The sequence below is a fragment of the Ictidomys tridecemlineatus genome, chromosome 3 (assembly GCF_052094955.1).
Source record: "Ictidomys tridecemlineatus isolate mIctTri1 chromosome 3, mIctTri1.hap1, whole genome shotgun sequence".
Classification (NCBI taxonomy): Eukaryota; Metazoa; Chordata; class Mammalia; order Rodentia; family Sciuridae; genus Ictidomys; species Ictidomys tridecemlineatus.
Window position 1 is genome coordinate 79,754,055 of NC_135479.1, and position 20,439 is coordinate 79,774,493.

General features: G+C 39.5%; 1 protein-coding gene across 2 annotated transcripts in view; it reads left to right on the forward strand.

Moving 5' to 3' along the window:
• Nucleotides 1-16,682: 16,682 nt before the first annotated feature.
• The window catches only part of Acp3 (acid phosphatase 3), a 59,179-nt gene continuing 55,422 nt past the window's right edge, over nucleotides 16,683-20,439 (forward strand). The window contains exon 1 of one of the 2 annotated variants that reach the window (XM_005327010.5): nucleotides 16,683-16,897. In XM_005327010.5, coding sequence (XP_005327067.2) covers nucleotides 16,799-16,897 — 99 coding nt within the window. In that variant the 5' untranslated portion in view covers nucleotides 16,683-16,798. Of the gene's footprint in view, nucleotides 16,898-17,000; nucleotides 17,105-20,439 lie in introns of those variants that run through there. The other variant, XM_078043317.1, reaches the window with a different exon arrangement.

Consider the following 20,439-nt stretch of genomic DNA (forward strand, 5'->3'; position numbering starts at 1 on the left):
TCCCATCGTATGGAACATCATAGCTTAGCCTCATCTATGTTAAACATGCTCAGAACACTCACATTGGCTTGGAGTTTGGCAAAATGAGGTAGCACAAATCTTATTTTATAATTAATCATTCAATACCTCATTTATTGAACACCTGTATCCAAAAAAAAAAAAAAAATGCCCGCAACACAGCACACTGTCGGGAATCAGTGGTCCATCCTGGTGATCACACGTGCTGCCTGTCCCGTATGGAGAAGGAGACTCTGTACCCCACCTCACTGGCTTGGGAAAGATCAGGTATCACAACGCTAAGTTCTACTGAGAGCACATTGCTTTCACACCATCGCAGAGCCAAAAAGTCCCCAATGGAAGCATCATAAATTGAGACCTCTCTCATAGGATTGTTATGAGAATCAGGCCAGTTTTCACATCTGTGAAGCATTGAAAACAGTGCCAGCCATATAGTAAGTGGTTGGTTCTCAACCTTTTAAAGCACTGTAGAATTCCTTGGGGCAACATTTTAAAATGTGCCGAGCCTATACCCAATTGCAATTAACTGAGGATCTGTAATTCCTACTGAATTACACATACATGTACAGTCTTTGGTAATTTCAATAAAAGTTTTTTTTTCTAGTTGAAAACCAGGGCAGCAAGAACTGCATATATATCTGTATTATATATATATATATATATATATATATATATATATACACACACACATATATATATATATATATATATAATAAGTCAGATTAATCTGTATCTCTCTGAAGCTTCACCATCTGTGTCTGAATAAGTAACTCACTGAATCATTCCACATTTTTTCCTTGCTAAGAACCTTTGTTCTGGTACCAGACAATCACGTGTCAGATCCTGAGGATGACTCATGGGTCTAGGTCCGTCCCAGCGGTCCTCCCTCCTACAGGGATTTGTTTAGGTGTGCTGATCTGGGTCAATGAAATATGAGTGGGAGTCAGTGGAGGCCTCTGGAAAAGGTTTTCTTTTTTTGATTCAAGAAGCAAACAGAAGGAAACACTCTCCTTTTTTGGCACCTAGTGGTTGCCACCTGCATGCTCTGGTGTTACAGCTATATCATAGGCATAACAGCTATGACATCAGGAGATGATAAGCAATGTGGTTTTGACCTCTGACCCCAGTTCCTGAGCCAGAGCTCCTAAAACCTTGTAGATATGAGTACTAGGAGAACACTTTGTTTTACTGTTTGGTCTTTAACCCCACTTTCTAACACAGACCTCCTAAAGACCTATGTAATTTCCTGAATGATAGGAGTGTCTGACACAGAACTCCTACATCCCTTGGAATTTTCTGGGTGCTAGGAGCACCTTTTGTTTTAAAGAGACAACTCTTGGCAAGCCCCTCGGCAGCTCCAGGATGGGGGCTGGTTGGCTGTGAAACTGAAGTGATTAGATTCAGCTTTGAAGAGAAAAGGGCTTAAGACTGAGTTGGTCACCAATGGCCAATTCTGTAATCAATTATGCTTTTTATATGAAGCCTCCTTAAAAAGGGTGGGGGGGCTGGGGATGTGGCTCAAGCGGTAGGGCGCTCGCCTGGCATGCGTGCAGCCCGGGTTCAATCCTCAGCACCACATACCAACAAAGATGTTGTGTCCGCTGAATACTAAAAAATAAATATTAAAATTCTCTCTCTCTCTCTCTCTCTCTCTCTCTCTCTCTCTCTCTCTCTCTCTCTCTCTCTCTCTTTAAAAAAAGGGAGGAGGGACAGGATTTGGAGAGTTTCTGAGCTGCAGAACACACACAGGTGCTTAGAGGTGGTACACCCAGAGGACATGGAAGTTCTGTACCCATTCCCACACATCTCACTGTATATATCTCTTCCATCTGGCTGCTCATCTGCATCTTCCTTAATATTCTTTATAATAAATGGGTAAGCGTAAGTAAAATATTTTCTTGAGTTCTGTTAGCCACTCTAGCCAATTAATTTAACCCAGGGAAGGGGTTGTGGGATCCCTTGGTTTATAGCCAGACAGTCAGAAATATAGGTCACAACTTGTGGTTTGTGATTGACATCTGAAGAAGGGAGTGGTCTGGTGGGACTGAACCCTTAACCTGTGGGAGTCTGACACTATCTTTAGGTTGACAGGGAGTAGGAAAAAAAAAAACAAACTTCTTTTCTCTGTTCTCACACCACAGCAAACAGCACAGAAGATTTCTGTGACCTCAAGAAATTGTGAAGATTTTTCTCCAGTAGCAAACTTGCAATCAAGTAGCATCAAATCCTATTGGGGCTTCAATCTCCCAAGACTTTCCCTCATCTCGGGTCCCATTCACAACCCCAAGTTGTTTTATCTGTGCTTCTGACCCACTAGATATAAACCAGGGATCCCACAACTTCTGCTTCAACTTCAATGACGTGGTATAAGCAGCTCACAGGATTCAGAGGCACACTGACTTAGTTTACTGATTTATTATGAAGGATATTACAAACAATCAGATGAAGAGGTGCATACGGTGAGGAATGGGGTAAGGAAGGTGAATCTTGTGTGCACTTTCTAGTTGCCCCACTCCAGGAAGTACCATGCGTCCCCAGCTATCCGGAAGCTCTCTGAAGCCTGTCCTTGGGCTTTCAAAGGAGTCTCCATTACACATCTAAAATGCCAGCAGACTGGTGGGGGAACCCAGCAAGGTCTGACTTTTCAGATTCTTCTTGGCCTCTCTGTGCAGAATTCTTTCCTCCCAGGCAACGAATGGGGGTCTTGTGATCTATGATGGGACAAAGTATGTCAAATAATTTCTTACAGTTATTGCTTCTATAACCCACTTCAGAGAGGAGAAATTCTAGGGGAAATCCCTGTCTTGGGGAAAGAGTTTAGGAGCTAAGAACTATGAAGGAAAACCAAGATATATTATTATAATTATTATTGACATAGGTCTGTCATGTACATGACATTACTATTATTATTGGGACAAAGTGATATCACAGAGAGCATCAGCGTTGAATTGAACAGAGGACACCCAGTTGGTGTCCCCAGAGAATGGGTTGTTGGTAGAGAGATATCCCCAAACCCAGATGTCCATCAATGGATGAATGGATAAAGAAAATGTGGTGTATATACACAATGGAGTTTTATTCAGCCATAAAAAAATGAAATTATGGATGAATGAAGGGAACCAGAGACCATTATGTTAAGCAAAAGAAGTCACACTCAGAAGGTTAAGCATCCTATGTTTTCTCTCATTTGCAGAAGCTAGAGATAAAAAAGGAAAAGAAAGGTGGGGGTGGATCTCCTAAAAATCAAAGGGACCAATGGGTGGGAATCAGGGAGGGAGTGGGGAGTGTTATTGGCCAAATTAAACTGTTATATTGGGTGCATGTATAAATATGTAACAACAAATCCCACCAATTTGTACAACTATAATGCACCAATAAAAAAATGTGGACAAAAAATAAGAAATGAATTGTTCTGTATTGTATATCAGAGGAGGAAAAACAGCTTGTTTTTTCCTATCTCTTTCAGTTTAAAGGTTTTCTTTACTGATTAAATGAGCCACCCAGAAGAAAACATTCTCCTCATTCTTCATCTCACGGATGTCACCTACATGCTATAGTATTATGACTGTATTACAGATAGAGCAGCCATAATATAATAATATCATAATAATATGATGTCTAGAAGAGTGAAAAACCATCTTGAGACAATATATAGAGTTAATTTAAAGGAAAGAAAGGTGGAAAAAAATAGCTCAAGTTCTTGATGACATCCTTGAGTGTGTGTAAATTAACTAACCCTGGAATATTCCATCCCTGGACTACTTTTTATTTGGAAATTCAGGTGTTTCTCAACAACTCAAGATCAAAAACATCCTAACGTATGACCTAAGCCATAGCACAGCCATTTCTCAAGCCTATAGCCTTAAAGTGGTCCTGACCACTCCCCTCTTTCATCTCACACCGAATACTGGTCAATCCCTTCTCCCAAATTTGCATTTTTCAATTCCACCTACTTTTCTCTCTCTCTCCAACGCCCACCCTGATCCAAGCTACTACCATCCTTCTCCTGGGCCACTGCAGTAGCCTCCTGGCTGAACTTGATCTCTATTTTCTGTTATCCATTATCCATTGAGGAAGAATCCTTTCTTCTTGGGTGAAGGTAAGGGTATCCTCGACTCTAGTTTCACTCTGAAGGGCAGGTGATTTGAAAAGTTGAGGCCAAACTGGAGAAAGAGAAGTGAAGATGGAATAGATGAATCCCAGCAGCAATTTTTTGTTCCAAATTCCATTGATCTTTTCCCTTCCTTTTGTTCATTCAGTTACATGAGAAAAAAACAAACACACACACAAAAAAACAATCTCTTGCTTTCCTGAAATGAATCAAATTAGAGTTCTCTCACTTGTCACTAAAAGAATCCTGAATACTATAGACCATAATAGACTCCAAAGAAAGTTCCAACACTGAAATTTCAGATGGGAACCAGTTTCTGGACTGAGTCCCTCCCCCGATTCTCCCATTAGCACCAAGTCAAGTGGTGTGGAAAATGCCTTTCACTGTCTGGAGAAGGGAAATAGCAACCATGGATGCTCAGATCTGCCAGAAAATTCCAAGGAGAGCAGTAAGCCCATAGAGTCCATTTGTGTCCCCTCTGGGGTCTACTCTAGTATTTGAGCTGAGGCCACATTCTTCTCAAGCAGCTCCACATAATGACGTCATGGCAAGGAAACCTGGACATTTCTGCCCGACTCAGAATCCCTCTATTACCCTGGAGTCCCCACTCTGATGACAGACACTTTCAGGGTTACACCAGAGACTGAGTCTACTGTGAGACCGACTGTTCCAGCGGCCACTCTCCCAGATCCAACACCTTCTGCTCTTATTTCACCGTGACACTCACCTAACTGTTTGTCCCTTAGTGACAGACGCCCCTACTCCACCCACTTGTAAACTCTCAAGTCTTGCCTGATTGACAAAATGAAGAGGATATGATTTGGGGGCTGGATAGACCTGAGCTTGTGTTCTTGCACTGTGCTACTTGGCTATCTGCCTTCCAAGTCTATTGAGGGGATTCCGTGAAATGCAATGGGTCACGTGACCAACACATTCATAGCATACGGGAGGCATTCCTTAAATCTCAGTATCTTGTATTTTTCTTTCCTCCTTCCTGTCTAAGGGGAAATACTTGATGGTCACTCCCTGACCTTATCGTCACAATCACCATTCTTTGCACTTGATTGAGCCCTTGTACAATGCCACTCCTCCCAGCCCACACCACCGCCTTCCACCCACACACACTCTCACCACACCCACAACTGGAGTTCTACAATTCCCCACCTGTCTCTCAGCCAGGATGCTCCATGTTCTTCCCCCTCCAAAATGAGGACACTAGAGTAACACCATAATTAACGATGTACTACTAATTACATAATGGTCCCAATGGTGTGCTACACTCTGCTCACACTGACTTGCAAGAATCAATTCTTAAATTTTCAGGAATTATGCTGACTAGTTGTTAAATAAAGTCATTAAGAATTAAACTATATAACTGGGCATGGTGGCCCTCGCCTGTAATTCCAGCAGCTCAGGAGGCTGAGGCAGGAGGATCTCAAGTTCAAATTCAACCTCGGCAACTTATTGAGGCTTGAGCAACTCAGTAAGATCTTGTCTCAAAATAAACATAAAAATAGCTGGAGATGTGGCTCAGTAGTTAAGCACCCCTGGCTTCAGTCCCTGTTACCAAAAAAGAAACTCCAATGAATACTCTTGAGAGAATGGGGGCCTCCAAAACACATGCTGGGAAACATTGCCCTGTAGGAATTCCGCATTGGAATGGACTGACTCAAAAAAAAAAAAAAACACCTCACCTGGGTTAAGTACAGTGGATTTGACGGAAGGATAACAATTTAGGATTGATCATATCATAGCAGATGCCGCTCAGAGGAATCTTTGAGAAAGATGGAGTGACAACCATTTGGTGTGGATTTAAAAATGAGATTTTTGTAAAGTGATACAGTGGTGCTTAGCACATTAATCAAATGTAGATATTTTTATAGGACTTCTCTAGACTAAGTTTTTTTAATACAAGTAATGGGCATTTTTGAGCAACTGATATTTTGGAATATATCTTATGAATCTTTACCTTATTTTTTCATAGTGCTAATAACAAATAACTATAAAATCCTACAGCTACAAAGCCCTAGTCTTCTGTTTGGTTCTGTGGACTAAGAAATATTATTTCATTTGAATAAAATTCTTTTTGGATGGAAACAACCTTGTAGCCTATAAACTGATCCAATCCATTAATATGTATACATTAGCACAATAATTTCCCTGAAATTTAATTTCACACAGGTGGGAAAAGAAAGCTATTACTTCATTGTCCAAAATGAGACTATAGAAATCCCTTTCTTTCCTTTATCTTCATGATATCTAAAAGGTCATATTTTAAAAATATTTTAGTTTTTCTCTTGCTAAGAATGACATTCCCGTTCAACATTATTTCCAAAAAAAGCAGTGTCAGATACAAAGTATCTTTATTTAATTTCAATTCTTGTTATCAGACTCTAATAAACTTAAGAAGACGTTAAAAAAAGATGAGCCAGAGCAGTGGTGCACACCTGTAATCCCAGCAGCTCTGGAGGCTGAGGCAGCCTCAGCAACTTAGTGAGACCCTGTCTCAAAATAAATAATTAAAAGGGTTTGGGACGTGGCTCTGTGGTTGAGTGCCCCTGGGTTCAATCCCCAGTATCAAAAAATAAAAAATAAAAGTAAAGGGGAATGAAATGGGATGAAATAGCTATATTTGAATGGGTTAGGAAGCCAGGTCTCAACCTTACTATGTTGTAACAGGGGCAACTCTACTTTCTTATCACTAAGTTTTCCCCACCAAGCTTCACAAAGAGTCCCATTTTTGGGCTGGGGGTGTGGCTCAAGTGGTAGTGCACTTGCCTGGCATGCATGCGGCCCAGGTTCGATCCTCAGCACCACAAACAAAGATGTTGTGTCCGCCGAAAACTAAAAAATAAATATTAAAAATTCTCTCTCTCTCTTTAAAAAAAAAGAATCCCATTTTTCCCTTTTGAAGATGATATATTATAGTTCCAAAACGAGGGCATATCATCTTGAGGCATGCATTCAGCAGTGTGTGTGTGTGTGTGTGTGTGTGTGTGTGTGTGTCCATGCACACAAGTGTGTGCACACATATGCTGGGGGTTCAGATCTTCATGGCCTGTGTCACCCCATAAGTAACTTAAAATATATTTTTATTAAAATAAACATAGGCATATGATCACATACAATGAAGAAGTTCTATGAATTCTTCAGATTAAATATGGGACTCAAAATATCTCCACTTCAGCAGACCAATTTTCCCAGGACATACAACAAATGACAGGAATTATTAGGGGAGCCTAAGACTAGTAGTCAAATTACCAGAGAAAAGGACTTAGAAAAATCACAAAGCTTTGAAGTCTCAAAACCAAAAGATAAAGTTTGGCATGATTTTCTTTAACCAAAGCAAATCATCCCAGGGTAAGATGGCCCATCATCTTTCTAGTAATGGGTAAGCAGAAAAACAGACTAGGGATATTACAAGAAAACCTCAAAACATGGAGGGATATATATATATATATATATAACATTTTATATAAAGTATTATTATGTATGTATTTTACATTGTAGATGTATATTCCATACACTCACATTTTATGTAATATATATTAGATAAGTAATTGATTAGTAAGGGTGCCCAAACTGAAAATTTATTCATTCATTAACAAATACTTATTGAGTCCCCACCATGTGGTATGTTCTGGTCTATGTGATGGCAACAGCAGTAAGTAAAACAGCCCTTTCTCTATGCGGTTTACATTCTAGTGGAAGAGATACATAATCAATAAACAAAGAAATATATGAGATAATGTCAAGGATGGAAAATGCTACCCCAGAAATAAAACAAGTTCATATAATACAGACGGTAGGGGAAGCTGCTGGATGGATCTAGGAAGGCCTTAGAGAATCAGTTCATCTGAGTGAAGAGTGTTCCAGATAGTCAATGCAAAGTGCATAAAGTGGCAACAGATGTGGCTTCTGAGGAATAAGGATGTCAGTGTGGCTGGAATAGAGTGACCAAGGCAAGAGTGATATGATATAAATTGAAGATGATGTAGGAGTCAGATCAAGCAGGGTCTTGCAGACTATGGGGAAATTTGGATTTTATTCTAAATGTGGTGAGAATCGAATGAAATCCTTCTTTGCAGACCTGATTTAATTCAGGAAATTCTTTTTACAATGTTTTTATTAGTGCATTATTATACATAATAGCAGGGTTCATCGGACATAGTCATACATGCATGGAATATAATTTGCTTCATATCAGTCCCCAGTACTTCCTCTTTCCCTCACCTCCTCTCACCTCCCATTCCATTTCCACTATTTTACTGGTCTTCCTTCTATTTATTTATTGCTTTTTAAATTAGTGTTTTACAGCATGCACCATCAGGCTCAGATAGAATGAGTTTGCTGATGGTTGGCCCTTATTAACCTGCTTCACCTTAACATCAAGACCCCCACCCCATCTCAACTGTCTCTTGAAGATAATAAAAAATAATAATAATAAATAAATAAATAAATAAGTGTTATATACACATACAGGTGAAATTCGGTGTGATATATTCATGTGTGTACATAGCATAATTTGGTCAGTTTCATTCTGCATTTCTTCCCTTTATTTATTGCTCTTCCCTCTCCCCAAAAACTTAACACCAAAAAATAATAATAATAACTCAATAAATAAGCAAAAGAACTAAATTGATATTTCTCAAAAGAATAAATGCTAATGGCCAGAAAAATATGTGAAAAAATGTCCAACATCACTAGCAATCAGGAAAATGTATATCAAACCTACATTGATATTTTATTTCTCTCCAGTTAGAATGGCAATTAGCCAGAGTACAAATAATAAATGCTGGTGAGGATGTGGGGGAAAAGATGCACTCATATATTGTTGGTGGGATTGCAAATGAATACAACCACTTTGGAAAACAGTACGGAAATTCCTCAAAAGCCGAGGAATGGCACCACCACATGACCCAGCTATCCCACTCCTGGGACTTTATCCTAAAGAACTTCAGTCAGCATACTATCATGATATAGGCACATCAATGGGTATAGCATTGCAACTCACAATAGCTAAGCTATGAATCCATCCTAGATGCTCTTCAACAGATGAATGGATAAAGAAAATGTGGTCCATATACACAATGGAGTTTTACTCAGTCATAAAGAAGAATGAAATTATGGCACTTGCTGGTAAATGAATGGAACTGAAGACCATCATACTAAGTGAAATATGCCAGACTCAGAAAGTGAAGGGTCAAATGTTTCCTCTTATTTACTGAAGCCAGAGAAAAATAAGGAGAAAGGGGTGTGTGGGGTGAGTCCCATGATTCAGGAAATTCTTCAAGAGAACTTTTTAAAGGGTTTTGAATTGCCTGGGCATTTTTCACTCCAAGAAATTATGGAATCTCTCTAATACAAGACATACCAAAACAAGAGGTGGACAGAGACCAGAGAAGAAGGAAAAAGTTCTCTGTTGAGTAACTTCTGAATTAACCCAAAGAAAGACACATAAGTGATGCCATAAAATGAATTAGCTTCCAGGCCATTTTCAAAAACTCTGATAATGGATTGGTACCCCATAATCAGGTAACCCCATGCCAGAGTCAGCATGGAGCTAATTCTAGACATTTTTAAATTTCTGATTTTGATGAAAATATCTGTTCATTGTGACCAACTTATTTTGTAAGGCTACACTAAACAGCCTGGATGTTTAGGTAATAGAATATTCTAGAAGGACATGCAAGGTGGACTATAGCAAAACACAAGGGCCTTACATTTCCTACCAGTAATTGAGCAATTGCAGCTCATTCATGGATGATAATTTCAGAAATACAGAACCCTATCCATCCCTATTCTCCATCGCTTTCTTGGTTTCTTTCAGTACCATCAGCCAAAGCTGGCCTCACCTTACCCAGCCTGCATTCTCTTGTAGAGAAAACCCAGTGGATCATTTCATATCAAAAGAAAAAAGAAGGGGCTAGGGTTGTGGCTCAGTGGTAGAGCACACACCTAGCACATGCAGGGCGCTGGGTTCAATCCTGGGCACCACATAAAATAAAGAAATAAATAAAGGCATTATGTCCAACTACAAATAAAAAGATAGATAGATAGATAGATAGATAGATAGATAGATAGATAGATAGATAGATAGATAGATAAAAGAAAAAAGAGGTAATTCTGTTCGGTCCTCCCACTTAGAGTCATAGCTAGAAATGAAAAATGAGATGGGTGAGGTATTCACTTTGGGTACAAAATTTAAGGGGTGACCAAAAATCCTCCATAATCAAGATAATCATTCTATACATGATGAGCTAAAAATCTCCAAACTGTTTGGGGTGATAACAGTTTCAATTTGAAATATTTGTATCAAATCTTTTTGGTATCAGGGATTGAACCCAGGGGCATTATTGTAATGCAATGTTTCAAAAAAAAATCAATGTTAGACAATCCATTATTAATGAAAAACCAAAATGTTAAGACAGAATTGATATTTTTGATTTTTCTCCTTTTGCCTCAGGTACCATTAAATCTTGGTAGGGCACTGTACTTAACCTAAATCTACTCAATCAGAATTTCTGAGAGGGAAGCCCAGGAATTGGTTGTTTTTTGTTTTTTGTTTTTTCATCTTTTAATATCAACATGTAAATTTTATTTTGTTTCTAAACTGGGAAGCCCAGGAATTGGTATATTTACTTTCATCTTTTAAGATCAACATGTAAATTTTATTTTGCTTCTAGCAAATGTTAACTGGCATATTTAAAAATTTTTATAAAGTGAATAATTACATTTTATTACAATAAATGTTGGATTAATAAACTATCTTCCTAATCAATAAAATAGATTTCAATACTCAAATTAAATTTCTATACATGATGAGTTAAAAATCTCTAAACTGGGGGCTGGGGATGTGGCTCCAGCGGTAGCGCGCTCGCCTGGCGTGCGTGCGGCCCGGGTTCGATCCTCAGCACCACATACCAACAAAGATTTTGTGTCCGCCGAGAACTAAAAAATAAATATTAAAAATTCTCTCTCTCTCTCTCTCTCTCCTCTCTTACTCTATCTTTAAAAAAAAAAATCTCTAAACTGTTTAAGGGTGATAACAGTTTCAATTTAAAATATTTATATCAAATCTTTTCGGTACCAGGGATTGAACCCAGGGGCACTTAACCATTGACCACATCCCCTGTCCCTTTGAGTCAGGATCTCACTGAGTTGTTTAGGGCCTCACTAAGTTGCTGAGGCTCACTTTGAACTTGCAATGCTCCTGCCTGAGCCTCCAGAGCTGCTGGTATTACAGGAGTAGGGCACTGACCTGTGTCAATTCTTTAATCATATATTTTAAACTGGAATCAAACACTAACATTGTAATCTAATATGCCAAATAGGAATCTGTATTTTATGAAGCTTTCCAGGATTTTTATTTTTAACACAGGATAGAGTTCAACAACAGCTAAAAAATGATCACTGATGTTTCTCTACTGCCTTCTGTGCTTGCATACTTTGATGAGTTAGGTAGCCATATTGGAAGGACACAGGGCACAAGGAACTGAAGGCAGCCTGGAGGGGACACCTAGCAACTCAGGAAATGATGCCCTCTATTCAACAGCTTTCAAGGAACTGAATTCTGACAAGGACCACATGAACTGGAAAGTGACCTAGGCCTGGCCAACACTGTGGCCTTGTCAGAGACCTTGAGCAAGACTCCTGACTCAGGGAAAATGTGAGATAATAAATGCACCTTCTTTTCAGTCACAGAGTTTGTGTTCCATTGTTTCGTAGCAATGGGTAACTTTTTTTTTTTTTTTTTTTTTTTGGTACTGGGGGATTGAACTCAGGGACATTCGACCACTGAACCACATCCCCAGCCCTGTTTTGTATTTTATTTAGAGACAGATCTCACTGAGTTGCTTAGCACCTTGCCATTGCTGAGGCTGGTTTTGAACTCACAATCCTCCTGCCTCAGCCTCCCAAGCCGTTGAGATTACAGGCATGCGCCACGTTACTCGTTTAATAGGTAATGTTAATATTCTAGGGTTTTTTTTTCATATGTTAATAGATAAATGGTTTCCAAACTTGTTCAGTCATGATCTTTATCAATATAATACACATTATTAACATACATATAATAAATGTTTTTGGTTAAGGATACATTCCTATTATCTTCTTTATATTAAAAATTAGAATATTGATTGTGTATTAAATCATTTTCATAGCAGTATTTTTGAGATATAATGAATATGCTGTATAGTTAAATCCATTTAAAGTGTACAGTTTCATGAGTTTTAGTATGTTCAGAGTTATGTATCACCACAATTTTAGGGAATATTTAGCAGCACAAAAATAGACCCTGTATCTTTTAGCCATCCCCCCCCATTCTCCTGCCCCCTGCCCTAGGCAAAGACTAATCTACTTTCTGTCTCCCAAGAATTTTCTATTCTAAACATTTAATATAAATGAAATCTATGTGTCATCTTTTGTGACTAGTTTTCTTTACCTGACATAAATTTTTAAGGTTCACTCATGTATTAGTACTTTGCTCCATTTTATAACCAAATAATATTTAACTTTAAAATAGTTCCTTGTAACATAAAATTCAGGAGAAAAAGATTACCATTAAACAGAGACATGAGGAGGGAGGAAAAGGGAGAGAAAAGGGAAATTGCATGGAAATGGAGGGAGACCCTCATTGTCATACAAAATTACATATAAGAAGTTGTGAGGGGAATGGGAAAATAAACAAGGAGAGAAATGAATTACAGTAGATGGGGTAGACAGAGAAGATGGGAGGGGAGGGGAGGGGGGATAGTAGAGGATAGGAAAGGTAGCAGAATACAACAGTCACTAATATGGCATTATGTAAAAATGTGGATGTGTAACTGATGTGATTCTGCAATCTGTATTTGGGGTAAAAATGGGAGTTCATAACCCACTTGAATCTAATGTATGAAATATGATATGTCAAGAGCTTTGTAATGTTGTGAACAACCAATAAAAAAATAAATAAATTTTTAAAAATTCCATTGTAAAGCTTTTATCTTCACTTTTTTAGGTTAAAAAAAGATTCTAACACTTTCTTTACCTCTGCAAGTGTTCTCCCATTTCAGGAACGCCTTAAGGTATATACAATTTTGGAAGAACCCAAGGGCACTTTACCACTGAACTACATCCCCAGCCCTTTTAATTTTTTATTATGAGACAGGGTCTCACTAAGTTGCTGAGGCTGATCTGAACTTGCAATCCTTCTGCCTCAGCCTTCTGAGTTGGTGGAATTAAAGTCGTGTCTACCAAACCCAGCTACACATCTTATTTTAAATGGTGTAGTAAGTTATTATGTGGAGGAATATTTGTCTAAATATTAATTAATAAAGTGGTTATTTTATGCCATAGACAAAGGAAAACACACACACACACACAATGATGGATTAAGAGAAGAACTTTTGGGGCTGAGGATATAGCTCAACTGGTAGAGTGCTTGCCAAGGCCCTGGGTTTAATCCCCAGTACCACATACATACACACACACACACACACAAAAAAAAAAAAAAAAAGGAAAAAGAGAGAAGAACCCTTATTTTAAACCCATCTTATTAAATTTTGCCTAAGAGTAGCTCATATTATAACAAGGCTCTGATACAGTAATTTGCCTTTATATCCAGGGTTGGCCAATCAGTACTACTGAGTGCCCAGTAGTCCACAAGGCACTGAGAGCCCAATAATACAATTGCGCAAACCATAGAAATCCACACAGGGAAACAGCCTTTCTTCCTGGCTAGCAGCCATATACCCACACCCAGACTCTCCCTGTCTGAGCACACTTAGAATTTTCAAAGTTAGAACTACTATGGATCATATTTTTTCCTATAAATATTTTTTCATTGGCAAAATTCTGTTAAACCACCCCAGTGCCCTCTCCCCAGATTTAGAGAGTTGTTGTGTGACATTCTTCAGCTGGCAAACACTTGGAGATCTGCCTTCAAAAGATAGCCACCTTCTCCTTACCCTAGTTGTGCTCCCTACCACAGGCAGATTGAATCCAGTGATTGGCTAATGCTGGGAGGAAACAGCCTGGCTCCCCCACCCCAATTCAGGACAATCAAAGAGTCCCCCCATCTCCTGAACCCCCAGCAGGATCAGCTAGAGGTTGTCATTACCATTTCACTGCAGTTTATCTTCTTTCTTTGCTCCACCCTGAGTCTGCTTTCCAAAAAACCCAACCTGCTCCAAATATGGAATTTTCACAAAACATTGCATTAATAAGGGTTGGAGCACTTGACCTATGAAGAAAGAAGTACTACAAGAAACCAGGTGATTCAGCCAGTAAATTCTACTAGTGGAAAAATTACTGTCATATGAAGACATTCTAGTGTTTTTCAATGTCACTTTTTTGTTGTGGTTTTGATACCAGGGGCATTTAACCACTCAGCCACATCTCCAGCCCTTTTTATTTTGAGACAAGGTCTTGCTGAGTTGCTTAGGGCCTCACTCGATTATTGAAGCTGGCTTTGAACTTGTAGTCCTCCTGCCTTCGCCTCCCCAAGTCACTAGAATTAATGGTGAGCCCCACCATGCCTGGTTCAATGTCACTTTCGATATTACGATTTCCATATGTTTATCCCAAATGACACTTGATTCTTTGCAAAGACTTATGAGTTCAAGAGACCACAGAAGATTCTAAACTGGATTTATCTGAGTAGAGGATCTTTCAAGGTCATGGTGTTCAGGTTTTTCAGAACTTTGCCTTTATGATCTTATAACTTGATGATCAAAGTAAAAGCCAGGATGATGCTCAGATAGAAGAGAAATATAAACCACCCACTTAGTTCAACTGAAATTAAATTTGAGTTGAATGGTGTTCAATTCAAACCATGTTTTTCTGGTTCTCTGTTTAAGAAAACATCTTGTCACTATTGTTATTATTCTCATTGAGGGGCTAGAAGTGCCTAGAGGAGGTACCACTGAGGAAGTCCGGGCCAGGTCAGAAAGGAGTCTCCAACACATGCAGCATAGCACAGGTAGGTTAGAGAAACAGTCGTTATCAGCAAAGGCAAAGAATAGAGCTAAAATAGTTTCAGGCATCTGTCCAAGGGCGAGCCAAGTAGAGAGAAGAAAGAGCCAGGCTGAAAATGAAGAAATAGGCCATTCAACCAAATCAGGCAGCTGATGCCTTTTAAGGAATATACATACATGGGAACTGAGGTGCTGAAGCTTTTCTCAGGTTGCCCAGTGAATACAGAAGCAAGTGGTGTGGCAGCTGCCTGTCTACTCTGAACTGGACAATCTCTCCAATCTTGTTTCCTTTTCCTTGCACCCATCTCAAAATCTCACCCATTGAAAATGACAGTGGGAGACTGTAATCCCAGTGGCTCCAGAAGCTGAAGCAGGAGGATTGCGAGTTCAAAACCAGCCTCAGCAAAAGCAAGGCCCTAAGCAGTTCAGTGAGACCCTGTCTCTAAATAAAATTCAAAACAGAGCTGGGGATGTGGCTCAGTGGTCAAGTGCCCCTGGTTCAATCCCTGATACCAAAAAAAAAAGAAAGAAAGAAAGAAAAAAAATTGACCATGGGTACTGAACAGGTGAGGGATGTAACCCTTAAAGGTCTAATTCTACCACACTAATTCTGTGCTTTTATTTCCCCATAGCTGAAGAATCATGGTCTCCCACACACCACATTCCAGAGCATCCTATGATCACATAACAACAGAAACTTCCAGTGACAGGTCAAGTGTAGTGTACCCAGGGAATAGGTTGTGGGAAAACCATTGTTCTCCCTCTGCCCCTTGGTATGGAAACATCACAACAGGCAGTGCTGCCCGCAACTCCAGCAAAATCTCATCCGTGTGCAGGGTCAGTGTTGTTTGAACCTAGGAAGGGGTAGACAGTCTGAGAAAAATGGAGAGCTGAGTTCCATCAATCCGGATCATCTTCTTTTGTAGCATCCCCAGTGAGATGACGGCTGGAGAGGTAAGGGTGTGGCTCTCCCAAGGACAGGCTTTTGGCCAACGTCCATCGGTGACAATGCCGAGTTGTAGGTTTGTTTGGTTTTCAGCGTTTCTTTTTAAAAGCTGAGTCAGATTCAGAATCCAATCCTAATTTTGAGATGCCACAGGTGATCCTCCGATGACTTCAGGTAGAACTAAAATTTACCTACATAAACTTCTTTTCTTCAATTTTAAAACACCTCTAGGCTACAGGAGAGTTTAAGAAAATCAGACATCATGTTTGGCATGGGAACAGACCCCAAACATGTCCAGACGCTTCAGTTCCCTCCAGATTTCTCTTCCTTTGCTTGTGGATTCCCAAAAAAATTAAGCATTGCTGTTCTCAGGCTTCCAAAGTCAGAACAGACCCTTTTTAAAGCAAGAGCTGGGACCTCAGACCATCTACAGAAAAAAATAAAGGTAAACTGCAAACAAGAAAAGAAAGAACTGATAAGTACTGTGTGACTTTGAGCAAGAGCCTTTCCTCCAGTGAACCTCGTGGGGTCCTAACTTAAACAGAGGAGACCTGGATCTCCAATTCAAAAATTATATGACAATTATTTACATGCCAAACCCCGCCCAAAACTTCCTGGAAATTTTACTATTTATGAGTTTGGCTCCTCCTCCCCTTTCAATCCTTTGATTAAATAGCTTCCCTCCTGAAGGGTTTTGAAGTGGGAGCAGCACCTTCGGACTCCTGCCAGAAGCAAACTCTGTCTGACGTGAGCGTTGCCCCTGTCCACATGGCCAGGGTGGCGAGCCTCAGCCTTGGCTCTCTGCTTCTGCTTTCTCTCCTGCTGGACCGAGGTGTGCTAGCCAAGGAGTTGAAGTTTGTGACATTGGTAAGTACGCTTTTGTCATTGCTTTCTCTTTGAGCCCGTGTTACCAGCAGGGTCTGGGGGGGGGGGGAGTCAAGGATCAAGTTTCACTTTTCTGTTGTCTCTGGGAGACCAGGGTCTGTTTAAACTCAGAAAGCAAATCATCGAGTTTTGCAAGTTCCTCTTAATGAAGACATAACGAAGAAGACGTGCCCTAACAACAACAAAAAGGTGTGCTGACTTTTTTTTTTCTTTCCGTGTGCCTTTATTGGTGTTATTTATTGACTCACTCACTTTAGAACTGCCCTGATTTCGGATTGCCTTTGACAGCCCTGAGAAGCAGAAGTGGCAGTTGGCACAGTTTATATAACAGCAGCTAACCTAGCTTTGTTCAATGTGATGATTATTTGTTGGCAAACAGAAAGAAAAAAAAACTGTCATTATCTGAACTTAGCAGCCCCTTCCCTTTATGTTATCACGTTTAGAAATGGACTTTGTTTGGAATGACTTCCTGATACATAGATTGAGTTGGTCCTTTAAATGGTGCTTTTCCCTAGCCGTGGCCAGTGTGTATTAGCCAAAGCGGGAGAGTGGGTGGCTGAAGCAAGGTGTCAGCAAAAGAGAGCAGACTACAGGCATTGTTTAGAAAGTGTATGGAAAGAGGGTTTGCAGAGGAAAGGGGATTCACCTCGGTATATAGAAGTCTTGGATTTTCTGTTTCTTTCCCCTACTTGGGGTTTTACTCTGTCTCTAGGCCTGTCTTGCTCTTTCTCACCCCTGCTTTTTTTTTTTTTAATATATAATGAGTGTGGGATGATGAATAAGCATTTTTTTGTAACAATGCTTCAAAATCATTTTTTTTAACAATTTAGAAGAAAGCCACCTTTCAAAACTTAAAACTTAAATTTGAAGTTCCCATTCTCTCAGGATGGTGTATTCAGAACTTTCTGCTTTGCTTTCTATAGAAAATCTGAATATCACATGGTTATGTAAATCATGATTCTTAGTCCAGTAAATCTTTACTGAATCACCAACATAAAAGTGATAGAAAAACCAGAGAGACCAATTGCCGGTTTGTGTACAAACAATGGCCAGCTGTCAGACTTCAGCGCTGAAAACCAGCCCATCAGGCACCTTCTGTAAGGAAACCCTTTCGAGCTAGACTTTTATTTATATTCCGGGTTTCCTTGCCAACATGTGCATTAGAAAAGTATAGGGACTCTGGAAAATGTACTACAATCTGTCATTTCTGCCGCTCTATCAACCTGGGACAAGCTGGTTGAACGGCGATCTTTGTTGAGATATTACAGTGAACCCTTCGTGTTAGATTCTCTCCTCCAGGTTTTACCAACAGCTCAGGATAACTTCTCTCCATTTCCCCTCCACTCTTGGTTAAAGTGCATTCAGGAACTACAAGTTAATTCTTTTCTAAGAAAAAAAAATAAAAATAAAGAGGTAGCTCTCTTGGAACTAAAAAAAAATCACCAAATTTCCCATGAAGCTAATGTTCACTATTTTTCCTACGATGGCTTCCTTCTATTAATGTTAAATAAATTGCAGTTTAATGCATCTTCCGTGGCCCTTAACAAAACAGCTCTCTAATGGTTTAAACCAGACGATGTCATTTCTTCTTTTCATTGACTACAGAGAATTGTGACTATAAATGTTTAAATCGTTTACTGATAAAAAAAAAAATCCTTAGAAAATTGTTAAGAAGTCAGGCATGGTGACACACATCTATATCCCTATAATCCCAGCAACTCAGGAGGCTGAGGCAGGAGAATCCAAGACCTGCCTCAGCAACTTAGCAAGGTTCTAAACAACTTAGCCGGGAATGTGGCTCAGTGGTTAAGCACCCCTGGTTTCAATTCCCCATACCAAAAAAGAAAAAAAAAATATTAACAGAAGCAGAATAAAAGAAAAGTGCCAATGACTAAAGTGGCTATGTTAATAAACAATAGTTAACTGAGTACTTAACTGCATTCCAGGTACTATTCTGAGACATCAACGTGTGTAATGTCACATAATATTCCTTCAACAATTCTACAAAGTAGGATTGCTACTTAGAACACAGGAAGACCAGTTAAATTTTAATTTCAGATAAACTGAGACTCTTTTTTTAACATAAGTATGCCCCATTTAATATTTGAGCATCTTGTGTTTCTACTTATTAAATCGGGCAACCATTCCATAAGGAGTTTTTAAAAACATATTCCTGGGCTGGGGTTGTGGCTCAGTAGTAGAGCGCTTGCCTTGTACATGTGAGGCACTGGGTTCGATCCTCAGCACCACATAAAAAATGAATAAATAAATTAAAGATATTGTGTCCATCTACAACTAAAAAAGATTCTTTTAAAAAACATATTCCTATTTTATAGATAAAGAAATTAAGCTGGGTGCGGTGGCACACACCTGGAATTCCAGCCGCTTGGGAGGCTGAGACAGGAGGATCGCGAGTTCAAATCCAGCCTCAGCAATGGCAAGGCGCTAAGCATTCAGTGAGATCCTGTCTCTAAATAAAATACAAAATAGGGCTGGGGATGTGGCTCAGTGGTCAAGTTCAATCCTTGATACCTTCCCCCCCACACAAAAAAAGAAATGAAGCACAAAGAGGCTACATACCTTGTTCATGGTCACCCAGACAGAGTGGTGAAGATAGGGTTTGAACCCACGCTGTCTGACCCCAGAGGCCATGCCCCTCCCTAATCATGAGGTGTAGTCTGTCTCTGCTGTGGCTATATCATCCAGCAAGGGAGCTGGTATGAGATACACATTAGGTTTACTATATTTGCCTGACTCAGAATAAGTTGATGATTTCCTTGCTTTTCCTCTGTAATCCAAAAAATAATAATAATAAGTTCTTCTACTCTGAAAAGCTGCTCTCAGCAGAAAAGTCAGGAAACTGTCCTTGATTCTTGTTCTCACCCATGAAAAGTCACAACGTGATCTTTTAAAACAGATTCACCAAAGCGCATCCCATCAGTGGCTAGTTGGACCACTTATTAACAGATATCGCAGGAGAGAAAAAGACAGGATTCCAAAGTAAGTCAGAATGCAGGCTGCACTGTGTGAAAAGGTCTCTTTAATGCAGTACTTCTCAAAGTCTTCAGTATGCACTGTGGCTTTCAAGGAAAGGATCTAGAAAATTGTTTCCTAAGGTGACCGTGGCATCCACCTCCCCTCTCTTTTCCCCAGAATATCCTTACAGAATTGCTATTTTTAACTTTATAGTAAGTACTGTGAGTTCCTATGTTCTCATTAACCAGCTTCGATAATTATCACCCAGGGCCAATCTTGTTTCATCTATATGCCCACTCATTTCCCACACACACCTGTTGCCTTTTTTTAAAGTAATCTTGTACGTCATATCATTCCACCACAAATGGGAAAATGCCATTTAAAAGCGTAATCTCTCCTTGAAACAGGAAAAACCACAAGTTTGGTTATTTCAGACAGAGAGAAAAATTCCATCATCCCCATTCCACTGGGGTTTTCCAAAGAAAGGGATGATGAGTCACAAGGTATAAGCTCTTTTCATTCTCCATGGTTGACATTCATGCAGAATT